The following is a 14,034-nucleotide window of genomic DNA, read 5'->3' on the forward strand; positions in this document are numbered from 1 at the left end:
ATCTTCCGGTGCTCGCCGTTGTGGTTTTTGTCGGCGATAGGTGTGGAGAAGAGCACCAACAGACAGCCGCTGGTTGACTTCATCGTTACTCAAGGGTACTTGTAATCGACGTCAAGACTCAGGATGCAGTCGCACTAAGGTTCTAAGAAATAGCACGGCCAGTAGTACTTCGTACGAGATGTCGTCAAGGACGGCGACGCCGTGTCGGAGAGTCGGAGAGCGCAGTGCCAGCTACGAAGGAGTCGAATCCGACAAACGCCCGACTTCCTGAGAAGGGGGGTCCTGAGTGACATGAGCTCAGCTCGTTTCGAGTGGTTCCGTTTATTTCGAACAGGGTGCTCATTAGTGTTTTGACTGAGCTGAGATGGAATCGTGCATCGTTGCCCCGGTTCTGGCGTTTGACGGATGGCTTCAAACCGGCAACGCCTTCCCGGGTGGGAAGGTTGAGGGCGGCAGATGGTTGGCTGGGACAGGGGCCTCGCTCATCATGCATGAAGAAGCCGAGGTGAGTTGAGATTAGGGCTTGACAAAGAAGTGCTGCGTCAGGATGAAGTGTTTACTTGTACTGCAGGGCGAATCACTAGCCGCTGGCCAACCATCATGAACGGCGGAAGATAGTCGCCGAATGGCGGCTGGGTTGGTATGTTAGTTCTCATCATGAAGCCGATATGCAAGCTTGGTGCTTTTGGTGCGCCACCGGCAAAGGGGTTTGCATACTTTGGGTGGCACAGAGGCAGAAACTGCACGAGGTCTCCCGCATCTGAGCTGGAGCAGCGAGAGCCAAGGCCCGACGATGCGCTGGATTAGCTACGATCTGAGAGTTCGATTCGATTCGGCTCCAGGCCAGGGCGGCAGCTGTGGCTCATTTGAGGCTGGCAAATGGAAGACGTGAGGTGCCTGGCACTTGTTTGCGGTAGCTCTGCATCTGATTCCATGGCTGGTCAAGTTTATCTGATTGTGCTTTGAGGATGGTAATCCCAAGAGCAGAATCTGGAGTTGTAGGCTGATGAAATAGTTGAGTTTATTACGGCCTTGGACATGGAGTGCCTCGTGATGCTGCGCGCCTTCCCTTCGTTTAGTATCTACAACTCACCATCGTTCGTGGCATCAAGCAGGAAGGTGCTTCCTGAGCACTTGGCATCTAGATCATCTCACCGACTGGTACTCCATAGACGGCAGAAAAAGAAAGTCTTCTTCATCTCGAGGCAACACAGCGACCGTCGTCCAAATTCTAAACATCACCACCTACGTACCAGCGGTCTCGATCACCAAATAAACTACCTACCGACCGTTTCATTCATTTGTTACATAGTACCACGGCGGCCCGGGCTATCAGCTTTTGTTCCCCGCGCCATAGCACTCATCTGTGTCCCTATGCGACCATTTGCTTGTCTGGTCGGCGCTACACTGACAGGGGTCTGGTCGGCCGCTCGTCGTGATTGATTACCTGGGAATACGGAGTCCGCTTCGTGCTGAGAGCGATAACGGGTCTACCGTACCGAGCACGAAGTACTTCTCGCTCCGTTGGTTCTGCGGCTGCTCATTATTGTTCATTATTTCCTAACCGCCGCCCCTGTCTGTAGGTCTGCAAAAGAATAGGAAAACGGAAAGGGTAAAACGAAGGGCGGCGCTCACCGAACCTGGGCGCTCACTTAACCCACACCACGCCTCTCCGCCCGTTGAATAACGATCGGAGGCGTGCACTTTTCCGTCTGCGTCGGGCAAAGTCGACAGAAACAGCATTCTTGACCTCGCCAGCGCCTGGCCTCGCTAGCGCATTCGTCGCTCGTTCTTTGCATTCTAGCCGGAGTCCCGCTCATCGTTTCCTCCCCCCCACACCCCGTGTCCCCGGAAGTTGATCTGGGCTGGTCGCTGAGCCTGCCGCTGGTTCGTTGATTTGATCTGCCAAGTCGTCGACTGACTGGCTCTGTCCCAGCAGTGCCTTTCTTCCCTTTTTCCCTTTGACATCCTATCTATCCTTAAACTCCCTGCGCAGCCAGTCTCCAGCCGAGACGGTCAAACCCACCCGACTGCATTGGAAACGCTCGTTACCACTCCAGCGACATACATTTTTTATTTTTTCTACGCGCCCTCTTCACCGTTGATGAATTGAGCCGTTTGATACGCTCTTTTGCCGACGTCGCCAAACCCCTTTGGTGGTGCTGCACCGATCCCGCATTCCTCACGCTTCGCTGTGCCGACTCCCTACTGAAACATGTCGGCTGCTGCGGATTCGACCACGATCGGTGGTAGCGCCGCTCCTGGTAACGACTCGGGCCTCGAGCAACCTACCGGTGCTGTGCAGATGAAGAATATCCCTCAGACGTCCGAGGTCGATGAGAAATCCAGCGACGAGGCGACAACCGATGCGGCCAAGGATGCTCCCGTCGACGCGACAGCGTCGGCCGACCCTGCATCCACCGACGACAGCGAGGCACCCGCTGCGTCCTCATCAAAAGGCAAGCAGGTAGACAATTCCTCTGAGCCTGTGGCCGAAGCAGAAGCTCCCAAGGAGAAGGACGACCGCAAAGACGATATCACCGAGCCCGAGACCGCTCAGCAGGTGGTCGCCCAGCAGGAACTCCCCAAGGAGCAAGAGCGCGCCCCCAAGGACGTGTCGTCCAAGGAAGAGAAGTCCAAGGAGGAAAAGAAGGAGGAGTCAGTCATGGCCATCGGCCCAGCTGACGAGGAGATCAAGCCTGCTGGATCTGGCACCGACAGCGGCCCAGTCTGCAACATTACCCTGCTACTAGCCTCTGGCAGCCGGCATCCGTACAAAATTGACGCGAAATATCTGAGCAAAAGACATGTCGCCATGCCGGACGAGGACGATAACGGCAACCCCGATCCTTTCAGCATCAGCATCTACACATTGAAGGAACTGATTCTGCGCGAGTGGAGGTCTGACTGGGAGGCCAAACCCGCCAGCCCGACCAGCATACGGCTCATTCACTTTGGCAAATTGCTGGATGATAAGGAGCAGCTGAAGAGTATGTGTGGTTCCCTCCTTTCAGTCTCATTTGTCTCTATTTATATTGCCTCACCTTTTTGAGCCGTCTTCTCCCTATTTCTTGATCTATCTGAATCATCTACTTACCATGGCTGCAGAATACCAGTTTAGCCACGACAGCCCCAACGTGGTCCACATGAGCATCCGGCCCCAGGATCTTGATGAGGAGGAACCCAAGACTGGGAGCAAGAGCCTCCCTGCTGGCGCCGCAGACGGAGACCGCGTGAGAGAGGGGCGCTGCTGTGTCATCTTATAAAGCGTTCTTAGCGTGTGGTATGGACAGCGCTTGCGGTCGCGCTCTCCCATGCCTTCTCTTGTTCATAATCTCTGGTGGCAATTACACATGGCAGGACACGATAAGGATGTGTTTGTTTGCATAGACCTTTGTCCTCAGAGACTGGTATCTGGGTTGGTGCCCAAGTGGGCTTCTGAAAATCAACCGACGCGTGCGTGAAAGCGCTCAACGTTTCAGATCTACCTGCGTGCGAAAGAGGGCCCAGTGTCTCTCATCCATATTTGTTTCTTCGCAGCATCTTCGTGTTGCCCCCACCCTTTTCCTGTGTTTGCCCCTTTTGTTTGTGGTTTTATTTGCGCTGCTTGAATTCGTCTCTTCACGTTTAGCCATGCAGGGAAGCAGCGCGATGGGAATATAGGACGCGGAAGAATTGGGAAAATAAGGGAGTCATTACCGGCGCATCATCATATCATTTGTCTATGTACAATTGTAGCCTCTTCTTCGACTTTCATACACTCCTTTCATAATGTCGATGGACTATGCCTCCAGCGTGGGAGGTGACTGTTGCTATTGCAGGATAGAAATGCAAAACATATTGTATCATGTCATGCCGTAACTATGCATATGACGACCACGGTGATGTTCCCTTCAAAGTATACTGCGTCTTGCTTGTGCTTTCAACCTTTTTTTTTTTATGATTTGTTAAGTCTATGTCCTGTGATTGGGATGTAAAGGCATGGTATCTTCTTTCAAACCGAGCCTGTCTATCCATCGTACATGGTGATTCGTTGACTTCCTCTGCTCTTCTTTCTTTCTGTGCTGACCAATGCTCCCCTTAGTGAATCTTGAGCTTCTTCTCCATCTCCTCGTGGAAGCCAGCCACAGCCCTCGTTTCGCTGCCGGTGAACACATCGTCCCAGGTGATGGTGTCCTCGCGGCCCTTGAGGATGTCCTCGTGGACGCTGGGCAGGCCGCCGCCGAGGGCCATGGGCCGCCACTCGCCGTCGCGGACGATCTTGAGCTCCATGCCGCGGCGGACGGGCTCGGCGATGCCAAAGGTGCGGCGGAGGGACTCCATGCGGAGGGCCTCCTGGGTGGCCTCCCAGGACTTGAGGCGGGCCTCGAGGGGGTGCGTCGAGACGGGCTTGTTGGCAGCGGCGTCGAAGGGGGAGAGGCCGACGCCGTGGCGGAGGGTGTCGTGGATGCCGGGGGCGGAGGGGGCGGAGGAGGTGTGGTCTGTGTGGGAGAAGGTTGAGGGGCCGTTTGCCGCAGGGACGATTCGGAGGGACTGCGCAAGAGAGGGGATGTCGAGTTAGCTGGCGAGGAAGAGGAGAGTGAGGAGAGATGGAGATGGATGGATGGATGGATTTACCATGATGGCTGTGAGGATGTTTTGCGGATGAGAGGAGGAGAGGTGCGGTTGCTGGGGAAGAGGCGCTCGTTCGTCTGGTTCTTATGCGGCCGGCTGGAAGAAGAGGCAATGAGGGACGAAGAGAGACTGGAAGATGTTCGTCGTTTGGCGATTCGCAGGTTGGTGGTGATGCTGCTTCAATGTCTTGACAGGCTCCAACAGCCTCGCGTCCCAGCTTCGAGGTCCCCACATGCCCTTTGCGAAGGAGGGGTACGTATCTTTTTATGTCATCATCCGCTCGACTAACCCGAAAGGGTATCCCAGAGCTGTATCATCGAATTGGGCCCGATCGCGGAGAAAGTTGATGTTCATATATCCGTACACTCTGTGCAGATGAGTGGTGACGCTTTAACAAGTGCGGGTTGAGTAAGCTGGTCATCTGTTTGACGTGGATTTCTTTCCTTACTCAGTTCTTTCAAATTCCCAATTGCTGTTTGATGGAACTCCAGTTGGAGTATAATAGCACTTTCAATATCTCTCCATCTCTTTGGTCTCAATAACACGAATCAAGCATAGAAGAGGTCCCTCCTCAACAGCATCAGCCATGATCAGCAAGATTCCGGCCTCAGCGCGAGCGCCCATCATTCGCATCGCCAACGGCACATTCTACCGGCACCACCCAAACTCTCACCCAGCACATGCCAATCCGGCCCTGTTCAAGAACCTCCAGTTTGAGCTGCCCTCGTCAACGCCCCAGCCGCACAATTGGTGCATCGTGGGGCCTTCATTGTCCGGAAAGACGACATTCTTACAGGTACTAAGAGGACGATTGATATGTGAGCCTCCTACGGCGAGATCGTATCCGTATCTGTCGTCGGATGCTGTGCCGGCGAGGCTGAGGACGCCCAGCAAAGCTATTCAGTATGTCGGATTTGACGCTGAGCAGGGGGCGGGAGGATTGGGCGGCGCTGTCACGACGTCGGCGTATCTGTCTGCGCGGTACGAGTCTCGCAGGGAGATTACCGATTTCTCGCTGAGAGACTTTTTGTTGGGTAACACGGAGCTGAACCCTGCCAAGACACCAGGTCAGGAGGGCGAAGAAGAAGGCGGGATATCTACTGAGCTTTTGCAGCGCGTTGTCAAGGATCTCAGGTTGGAGCATCTGCTTGATCTGCCCGTGACATTCCTCAGCAACGGCCAAGGCAGGAGGGCAAGGATAGCCCGTGCCCTACTGACCAGGCCCGAGGTCCTGCTTCTGGATGAGCCTTTCATGGGCCTCGATCCTCCTACGGTTTCTGGACTGAGTCCCCTGTTGGAATCTCTTGCCGAAAAGGCAAACCCGCGGCTGGTGCTGAGCGCGAGGCCTCAGGACCCTCTGCCGGAATGGATTACGCATTTGGTGTACCTGAGGATGGACTGCCAGATCGAGTCAATGGGGCCCAAGGAGGTGGTGCTGGATGGCTTGAAAAAGTATGTCCACGGTGTAAGAGTGGGCGGCTTAACAGAGGATGACAAGCTACCTGTTCACACCTTGGCTGATATTGGCCGAGTTCTGTCCAAGAACGCTTTGACAGCCAACTCGGCGTCATCTCAATCGTCATCATCTCACCTACAGAAGCCAATCAATCCCAATGCCGAGCCCCTGGTTGAGATGGATGGATGCCAGGTCCGATACGGTGACAAGATTGCTCTAGGAAACTGGTCACAGAAGACATCTCAGGGTGACAAGGCTGGCCTGATCTGGACCGTCCGACGGGGTGAGCGTTGGGGCGTGTTTGGCCCCAATGGCTCGGGCAAGACGACCATCGTTTCTCTGCTTGGCTCAGACCACCCGCAGACATACTCCTTGCCCATCAAGCTCTTTGGACGCAGCCGTCTTCCCGAACCAGGCTCGGGACAGCTGCCGCTCACGTTCTGGGACATCCAGTCTCGCATCGGCCACTCCAGCCCCGAAGTCCACCAGCACATGCCGAGGAGCCACACCATCAGGCAGGTGATTGAGAATGCCTGGGCAGAGACGTTTGGCGCGAAGCCAAAGCTGAATGCCGAAGCGAGTGCGAAGGTCGAGGCGGCGCTCAGGTGGTTTGAGCCTGAGCTGAAGCCCAACAGCGCCGCTGGCAGCGAGGGCCTGAAATGGGCTGATGACTACATGTTTGGCGAGATTTCATTTAGTGCTCAGCGCGTGGCGCTGTTCATTCGATCCATGATCAAGAGCCCTGATATCGTCGTCTTGGATGAGTCGTTTAGCGGCATGGACGATGCTGTCCGCGATAAATGCACGCTGTTCCTTACGGAGGGAGAAGCAAAGACGTATGTGGGCGAGGAGATTGTCGAGAGCCAGCAGTCCAAGGATGGGACTGTCAAGGTGAAGGGGCTGTCTGACCAGCAGGCGCTCATCTGCATTGCGCACATCAAGGAAGAGGTGCCTGACTGCGTTAGGGAATGGATTTGCTTGCCGGAGGCCAATACGGGACTGCCTGCGCGGTTTGGGAGGTTGGATGGTGCGCTGAGAGAAGACGAGGGGAGATGGAACGAGATTTGGGGGTTTTAGATGTTTGTTGTAGGGGTTGTAGATGAGGTTTTGTATAGATGGCTGCGTTGCCTCATTTGTCTGAAGCAGGCATACATGAAATGACTGAGAAGTCGTTACCTATGAGTTGGAGTCATCATGGATATTATCACCTTCAAAATAAGATTAAGCATGTTCCTCGGCATGAAAAGATGAAAAAGATTTGTACCACAGCTGTCTATCTAATCAATCAGTAATGGTGAGGCATATGAAAGCGTCTCGTGATGCTGCATAACACGCACACCGGTAGCGCACGTGAGGCCCCTTTGCGCGCCTCTACCCGACGTCATCTCAACTTTTCCAACTTCGCTTCTCAAAACCACGACATAACTATCCCGCATCACCACTCAGTTAGCGCATACGGGATACAGCAACGTTCTCAAATATGCAACAGACAGGAAAGCCGATGATATGAGCGAGCATTTATAGGCATTTACCGCCGCCATGTCCGACGAAGAGACGCTCACGACGGCATGCTGCGCGCCGCTCACTTCACTCAATAAACCCATCGAAGTCAGCGAACTAGGGCACGTCAAAACATTCATACACACTTTCTCATTTCCTGCTATCTCATTCCCATCTCGTCGCATATCTCCGCGATGATTTTGAACCCCCCTTCATCTTTTAAAAAGCTGTGGCTAACAGACAAACACTCTAGGCCCAATGAATCAAACGCTTTCTTCCAGTGGCCGCTCCCAGGACCCCTCCTATTCATCAACGAAAGCAGCGATGCGCGAGACCACTGCGCCAACGAAAGAAGTAAAACCTGCCCTCCAATCCTTCAAGTGAACTGTGTGGCTAAACAGAAAGTAATGGGCAGCCTTCCTCTCGTACCTCCGCCTATCCATATACATGGCCATCGTCTCCGTCGCAATCACCGTCTCGTTCCACATCAACCGCACGCCCAGCGAGCTCGAGCGCCAGGTGGCCAAGCCGCTGGGGGCCGTCTTTTGGGTCCTGTCCGTTGTGACGTTGGCTTTGGGGGCGGGGAACTATATAAGTGAGTTTTTCTTTCCTCGTCGTTTTATCTTTATTCCCCCATCTGCACCTCGTTTTTGGCCATCATTCCTACGAATGGTTCGACTGGTGAGGCTAACTGAAATGCTCCTGATTTGTAGGAACTGTCAATCTATATGGTCGTAGGGCGGCCATTGTGCAGTCCGGCTGGAAGACACAAATCGTAAGTCTTTCTGTGACCAGAAGCAAAAGCTTGCAGTGCGCTGACTACGCTCTTCACAGGTGTTGGGCATAATAGCCACTTCAATCATTGGAACGTGCATCATACTCCTAGTGATAGACAAAGTACGCCAAAGATGAGTTGATATAGCAATACCATATGTTGCGACATGATGTACGACTGTTTCTCTTGCCTCCTCGGTTTAAGAATGTTCTCATGGGAATCCCCTGTTTCCTACAAGAAGTGTTTGTACATGGCTCATTGATACAAAAGAGGGCAACAAGATGTCACAGATTTCGCCATAACTCCGTCATGCGCCATGCTCCCTTACAAAATCACCCACCCTTAGCAAAGCAGAACAAATCTCTGGCAAATGGATCAGCGGCGTGAAAAGCCTCCGGCCCTTCATCCTTGCACTGTCCGACCTGGCTGCGGAACGCCTCCTTGTACTTGGCAGCAGCCTCCCGGATGTTGAAATCCTGTGCCACCTGGCCATCCCAGGTCAACCAAGGGATGTGGTAGAGGAGCGGCAAGTCGCCTCCATTCGGAAGCGTTGCCAGCATATCCAGCTGAGATGCTGGGTCGAACAAGTCCGTGGAAAGCTTGATCGAGTCTTGTCCAGAAGTTGCTTCATCTTCATACTCCTCCGGCACGTCGTGCAGATCGTTGTGAATGCCGACAACGCTGTTGGCGGTTTGCTGGGTAGGGTAAAGGGTGACGTAGCCTCGGAGCCGTGACAGCTGGAGCGTGTATTCCAGCCAAGCAGGGTATTTCTTACTGACCTCCTTCTTGGCGAGGAGATCCGGCGTCGTCGACCAGGCATGCCGCTTGTCCAGAAGCTGAGACACATAGCCGTGAAGCTCCACCCACTTGTCGCCCATGATGAGAATTGCATCACTGCTGGGGGCTTGCCAAAGGAAGGGAGTATCTTTTGCGCCTGACTCATGTCCTTCGAGTGGTTTGGGAGGTATAAATTCGCTGTTGCCATCAAGATATGTTGTTGGCGCCGAGAAGCTGATGCCAAAGAGTTTGGTCTGCCACTCCTGCTGGGTGGCAATATCCGAGTATCTTCGCTGCAGCAGCGAATACTTGACATCTGTTTCAGAGTCAGTAAAATCGGACCTTGTTACCGAAGAGGGAAAGATGGAGCTTACAGTGAAAGAACTGAGGGGTGACCTCAGTGTGAGGCGAAAGAACCAAGACATGAGAGTGAGATGGTTTCGTCGGCCAGAAGGACTCCAGGAACCGGACAGAGCTCTCCTCTTCACTCAATTTCTGCCGAGGGATACGGTGACGCAGCGAGAGCAGCCGTGGCTTTTGGGCTCCAGCGGGAACCTTTGGGGGCCATTGATACCCGCTCAAGAAGTTGCTCAGGTCTCCATCTATTCTCGATGGAAGTTCAATGGTCAAGTGAGGCGGAGACACCCCAGCCAGATCAGCCCGAGCCAGGGACCTCAGTAGCCGCTTGAGGTTGCCTGTGCCGTGATGAGGGGCATGAATCAGAATGTCAAAGCTGACATCGTTCCACGCTTCGGAAAATCATCGTTAGCACGAACGTTGCCAAAAGCCGAACACCGGTTCGAGGGAAAGTCGCTGTCTTACCTGCCAGGGCAGAAGCATCGAGCTTTGACAGCCAGGCAAATCGCTTCCCGGGCCTTTCTGGGAGCTCAATCAAGGTAGCTTGCATGGATTGAATCTCATCATGGATGCCAGAGAGGAAATATTTCTCCTCGGTACTTGAGGAGTCTATGATGATCGCTTGGGGGTGCATGTAAACACCCATATAGTCTTGAGAGGGCTACCGGTCAGTGACTGCATCTAAACGAGCTAGTCTCCTATTTCACTTACAGAGAGCTCGGGCTACAGAAAGTGCCATCCGCGGCTCGGTTGCTGTCGTCGAATGGTCGGGACGAGCATCTATATAGTCAGTTTCATCAGCATTGCCAAACATCAATAGCCAGCGCACGAGCCGCTTCTAAGACGCCGTACCATGAACAATCAAGGGGCATCCCTTGTCGAGGCCATTGATAGCCAGCAGTTCTTTCATCGGGATGTCACTCCTGCTCATCAGAGCAAAATGCACATAGTTCTGGCGCTCCATGGCCATCTCACACGCCATTGGGAGCAGAAGTGCTGCACTCTGGAGGCTCGCAGCCGTGAATAAGACATTGCGATTCTTCGCAAGCCTCCCGGACGTCTCTGACATGATGGCTTGCAGCGACTTGCCCAGATGCGGGAGCTTCAACGGCCCATTGTATGTCTTGGAGGTTTCCGCTGCAGCTTTGCTCTCAACTCGGTGGCTATCGCTGCCGCCTTTGGTTTCAACCTGGGGCTTTTGTGGCTTTGATGCCTTGGCCGAGTTGATCGAAGGTCCCTCTTCTTCCATACGAGGCGCATCATATCTGGGAGGAGGGCGTTGAGTGCCATACAAGGGCATCAGATTTTCCGGATCAAGAGAAGAGGCTCCCGGAGCAGGCCCGATGATCCTGAACAGCCCATATGCCAGCAAGAAGAGAGCACCAGCATACACGATAAGCCGAAGCACCGCGGACAAGCGTAAGGACGATTTGGGCGCGGCTTGCCACTGGTCGGATTGCTTAGAGTGCCGGGGCAGGCCAATGTCATCGTCCTTTTTGTTGGCCATCTCCTCGTCGTCGCTGCGCCAGAGCTGCGACAGAGACCAGCCGCGGGTTGCCGGGGGCGGCATGTCGTTTGTTCGTGAGGCGCTTCAGCTTTGCCACTTGTGTGCGAATTGCTACCGGTCAAGGGGGAGGTAAATCTGACCAGTTCGTCACATGGCGACACAGCCTCAGCCTCGAATTGCGCTTGTTGCTTCGATCGAGAGCTGCGCTGGAGGAAACCCGAGCGGTGGTGAGTGGTAATATTGAATGAGATGAACTGGGTGTTGTGGCAGCTTTATAGCAGCTACTGCTAGTCTGGCAGTTCCCGCTCTGTGTGGTCCTGCCTTACACGAACGAAGGCGCTTAGAGAGCAACTGTGGCGCAGTCTGTGAAGAGCTTACTGTATGTACACGCCGAAATTCGTCCAGTGGCTGGTGGCTTGTGGCTGGCACATGGATTGGCGTCCGGGTTGGGTGACAGAAGCGCGGGAGGAGCGCTGGAAATACAGGTCATCGAGCCCCTCTAAAGCGCCTGAAGCAACTGACCTGTAGCGCTGATGGTTCACTGAAGACTAGTGTGGCTGATACCCGCCCACTCTCTGGCACTTCCGAGTCCATCATTGTGGAGGGGCAGCCATTTTGCTGGTGGGGTACGAGCAACGATCTTAGTGCTAGAAGGAAGAAAAAGATTTCATCCATGTAAACAGCAGCTTCAACAACACAAACAACACTCATACCGTTATACCGCTTTCTCTCTGGTTTATCCAGATTCTTTATTGATACCAGTTATACTCTTTTCATCACCATTAATCATTAGAAAATGGGCAAATCAAAGAAATCCAAGGGCGGCTACCGCAGCGATCCCGTCGCCAAAACCGTCAAGCCTCCCTCAGACCCTGAACTCGCCGCTCTGAGAGAAAGCAAGATCCTTCCCATCATCAACGACCTCAAAAGCGCCGATCCGAAATCTCGCTCAACCGCTGCCTCGCTCATCTCCAGCATCATCCAGGACACCAAGTGCCGCAAGCTGCTGCTGCGAGAACAGATTGTCTACACTGTTCTTACCCAAACGCTGACAGACGCTGCTCTTGAGAGTCGGGCTGCCGGCTGGGGGATCTTGCAGGTCCTGGCCCAGGAGGAAGAGGCTGACTTCTGTGTCCATCTGTTCAGACAAGATGTTTTGACGGCGATTGAGTTTGCTTCAAAGCTGGTAAGAAATTTCCCCTGGCTCATTATTCAAGCTATTCTCTCTAACAGCGACATTCAATACAGATTCAAGACAAGATTACCTCAACAGAAACCCCCTTTGCGAAGCTGCCCAAAGCTGAAAAAGGCTTCGTTTCAAGTATTGCTGCATCTTTAGTCTCACTGTTAACAGCCCTGGCCGAGGCCAGCGAGGAGATATTGGAAGCTATCTGCAACAACTCGACCATCACCAATCTACTGTTCACACTCATCTCATACAGGCCCCAAGATGAGCAAGATCCCATAGCAGACATCCGCGGAGACGCCATGGCTTGTCTCATGATTCTCTCCGAAGACAACTCAGATCTAGCCCAGAAGCTCACCTGCCGTGGCAGTACTACCTGCTATGAGGCGCTGGTAGGTCTGAGGAACGACGTCAGCGGAGATGGCATCTTGGCTTGTACCATTCTTCACAACATCTACGCCTCTCTTCTCGGACTGAAGAACGTTTCGCCAAAGACCGACGTTGCCGACGACTCAGACCTTGTACCAACCCTTACAAAGGCCATCGCTGGCTACGTGCCCGGGCAGAACGTCGCCAACGGCAGCAGCTGGTCTAGTCCTTCGGAATATCAACAGCTGGCCCTGGAAACGCTTGCGTCCATCGGCACAAGTCTAGTCTCTGCAATGAGCGGCCCCCAATCATCTTCCAGAAAGGAGCTGGGAGCTTCTGAAGCCGAAAAGGAGGACGGTGACGAAGATGGCGACGATGACGAAAACATGGACGAAGTGCTCTCTGACAAGGAGGATGAAGACGACGAAGGTGATGACGAAGACGACGACATGGACGAGGCCGAAATAGAGGCCGATATGGACATGGTCACCGGCGGCGACCACGGCGACGACAACATCGATGAGCTCCCCACCCTCAAGGCTCTCATCCAGGTCGCCCTCCCCGAGCTCATCCGCCTCGCCACGCTACAACCATCGGACGATCTCGCGCTCAAGATGCAGGCCCACGCCCTCTCCGCCCTCAACAACATCGCCTGGTCCGTCTCCCTCTTCGACCTCGCCGACGACTCCAACGCCGGCATCAAGAACGCCTGGACCCCCATCAGCCGCGCCCTCTGGCAGCAAATCATCTCACCGACCCTCGCCTCCGACACCGCCGACGTCGACCTCGCCACGCAAATTACCAGCCTCGCGTGGGCCGTCGCCCGCGTCCTGCACGGCGAGACGCCCCTCCAGCCCAACGAGCACCGCAAGTTCATCTCACTCTACCAGGCGACGAAGGGGGCGCCCGCCCGCCTCGACCCGGAGGATCCCTTCCAGGCTCTCGGCGTGAAGTGCATCGGGGTGCTCGGACAGCTTGCCATGCATCCTTCCCCGACGGACCTCAACCGCGAGATTGGCACGTTCCTCATTACTGTCATTGCGGGCCTTCCGGATACACCTGCTGCGGATGCAGTGGAGGCGTTCAACCAGGTCTTTGACATTTACGGCAACGAAGAGTATCCGTATGATGCGGAAGTTTTCTGGAAGGGCGGCTTCCTGAAGCATCTCGATGGCGTGGTGGCAAAGGCAAAGGCCATGGCCAAGAGCATCAACAAGAGCGCCCAGTCTGAGCTGAGGCACAGGGCGGACGAGGTCGTCATGAATTTGACAAGATTCTTGGCGTATAAGAAGAAGCATAAGCCGGTGGAGGTGACGTTGAGGTAGAGGGGACACGTGATGGGGATAGCAAAGCAACAACTGCAATTTGCTTGCATTTGGGTACATGATAATGCAGATTGGGTAGTTACATAAACATTAAACGCCATTGCATCGTAATATAGAACGGACTGATACTCCGATATATCCCATCATATACATCGCCTTGCCCCATGA

The 14,034-nt window shown here is 54.1% G+C and overlaps 7 protein-coding genes across 7 annotated transcripts; 5 read left to right on the forward strand and 2 right to left on the reverse strand.

Annotated features, from left to right (window-relative positions):
• Nucleotides 1–364: 364 nt before the first annotated feature.
• On the forward strand, nucleotides 365–892 carry BBK36DRAFT_1137329 (hypothetical protein; the record flags this gene model as incomplete). Its single annotated transcript, XM_024893148.1, has 3 exons — nucleotides 365–505; nucleotides 619–640; nucleotides 732–892. The coding sequence occupies 3 exons, from the start codon at nucleotides 365–367 to the stop codon at nucleotides 890–892; spliced, it is 324 nt and encodes a 107-aa protein (XP_024753988.1).
• Nucleotides 893–2,215: 1,323 nt separating this feature from the next.
• On the forward strand, nucleotides 2,216–3,266 carry BBK36DRAFT_1108506 (hypothetical protein; the record flags this gene model as incomplete). Its single annotated transcript, XM_024889372.1, has 3 exons — nucleotides 2,216–2,488; nucleotides 2,642–2,990; nucleotides 3,109–3,266. 3 exons carry the CDS (start codon nucleotides 2,216–2,218, stop codon nucleotides 3,264–3,266), a joined length of 780 nt encoding a protein of 259 aa, XP_024753989.1.
• Nucleotides 3,267–4,080: 814 nt separating this feature from the next.
• BBK36DRAFT_1175111 (proteasome maturation factor UMP1) lies at nucleotides 4,081–4,620 on the reverse strand (the record flags this gene model as incomplete). Its single annotated transcript, XM_024895953.1, has 2 exons — nucleotides 4,081–4,533; nucleotides 4,618–4,620. 2 exons carry the CDS (start codon nucleotides 4,618–4,620, stop codon nucleotides 4,081–4,083), a joined length of 456 nt encoding a protein of 151 aa, XP_024753990.1.
• A 580-nt stretch (nucleotides 4,621–5,200) lies between these two features.
• On the forward strand, nucleotides 5,201–7,147 carry BBK36DRAFT_1109038 (P-loop containing nucleoside triphosphate hydrolase protein; the record flags this gene model as incomplete). Its single annotated transcript, XM_024889430.1, has 1 exon — nucleotides 5,201–7,147. One exon carries the CDS (start codon nucleotides 5,201–5,203, stop codon nucleotides 7,145–7,147), a length of 1,947 nt encoding a protein of 648 aa, XP_024753991.1.
• A 462-nt stretch (nucleotides 7,148–7,609) lies between these two features.
• On the forward strand, nucleotides 7,610–8,483 carry BBK36DRAFT_1175115 (hypothetical protein; the record flags this gene model as incomplete). Its single annotated transcript, XM_024895954.1, has 5 exons — nucleotides 7,610–7,696; nucleotides 7,798–7,924; nucleotides 7,986–8,165; nucleotides 8,284–8,345; nucleotides 8,405–8,483. The coding sequence occupies 5 exons, from the start codon at nucleotides 7,610–7,612 to the stop codon at nucleotides 8,480–8,482; spliced, it is 534 nt and encodes a 177-aa protein (XP_024753992.1).
• A 194-nt stretch (nucleotides 8,484–8,677) lies between these two features.
• BBK36DRAFT_44968 (hypothetical protein) lies at nucleotides 8,678–11,049 on the reverse strand (the record flags this gene model as incomplete). Its single annotated transcript, XM_024898085.1, has 6 exons — nucleotides 8,678–9,438; nucleotides 9,497–9,871; nucleotides 9,945–10,130; nucleotides 10,191–10,259; nucleotides 10,332–10,627; nucleotides 10,772–11,049. 6 exons carry the CDS (start codon nucleotides 11,047–11,049, stop codon nucleotides 8,678–8,680), a joined length of 1,965 nt encoding a protein of 654 aa, XP_024753993.1.
• Nucleotides 11,050–11,779: 730 nt separating this feature from the next.
• Nucleotides 11,780–13,866, forward strand: BBK36DRAFT_1175131 (hypothetical protein; the record flags this gene model as incomplete). Its single annotated transcript, XM_024895955.1, has 2 exons — nucleotides 11,780–12,172; nucleotides 12,235–13,866. 2 exons carry the CDS (start codon nucleotides 11,783–11,785, stop codon nucleotides 13,864–13,866), a joined length of 2,022 nt encoding a protein of 673 aa, XP_024753994.1.
• Between the last annotated feature and the right edge of the window lie 168 nt (nucleotides 13,867–14,034).

This window comes from Trichoderma citrinoviride, assembly GCF_003025115.1.
Source record: "Trichoderma citrinoviride strain TUCIM 6016 unplaced genomic scaffold BBK36scaffold_1, whole genome shotgun sequence".
NCBI lineage: Eukaryota > Fungi > Ascomycota > Sordariomycetes > Hypocreales > Hypocreaceae > Trichoderma > Trichoderma citrinoviride.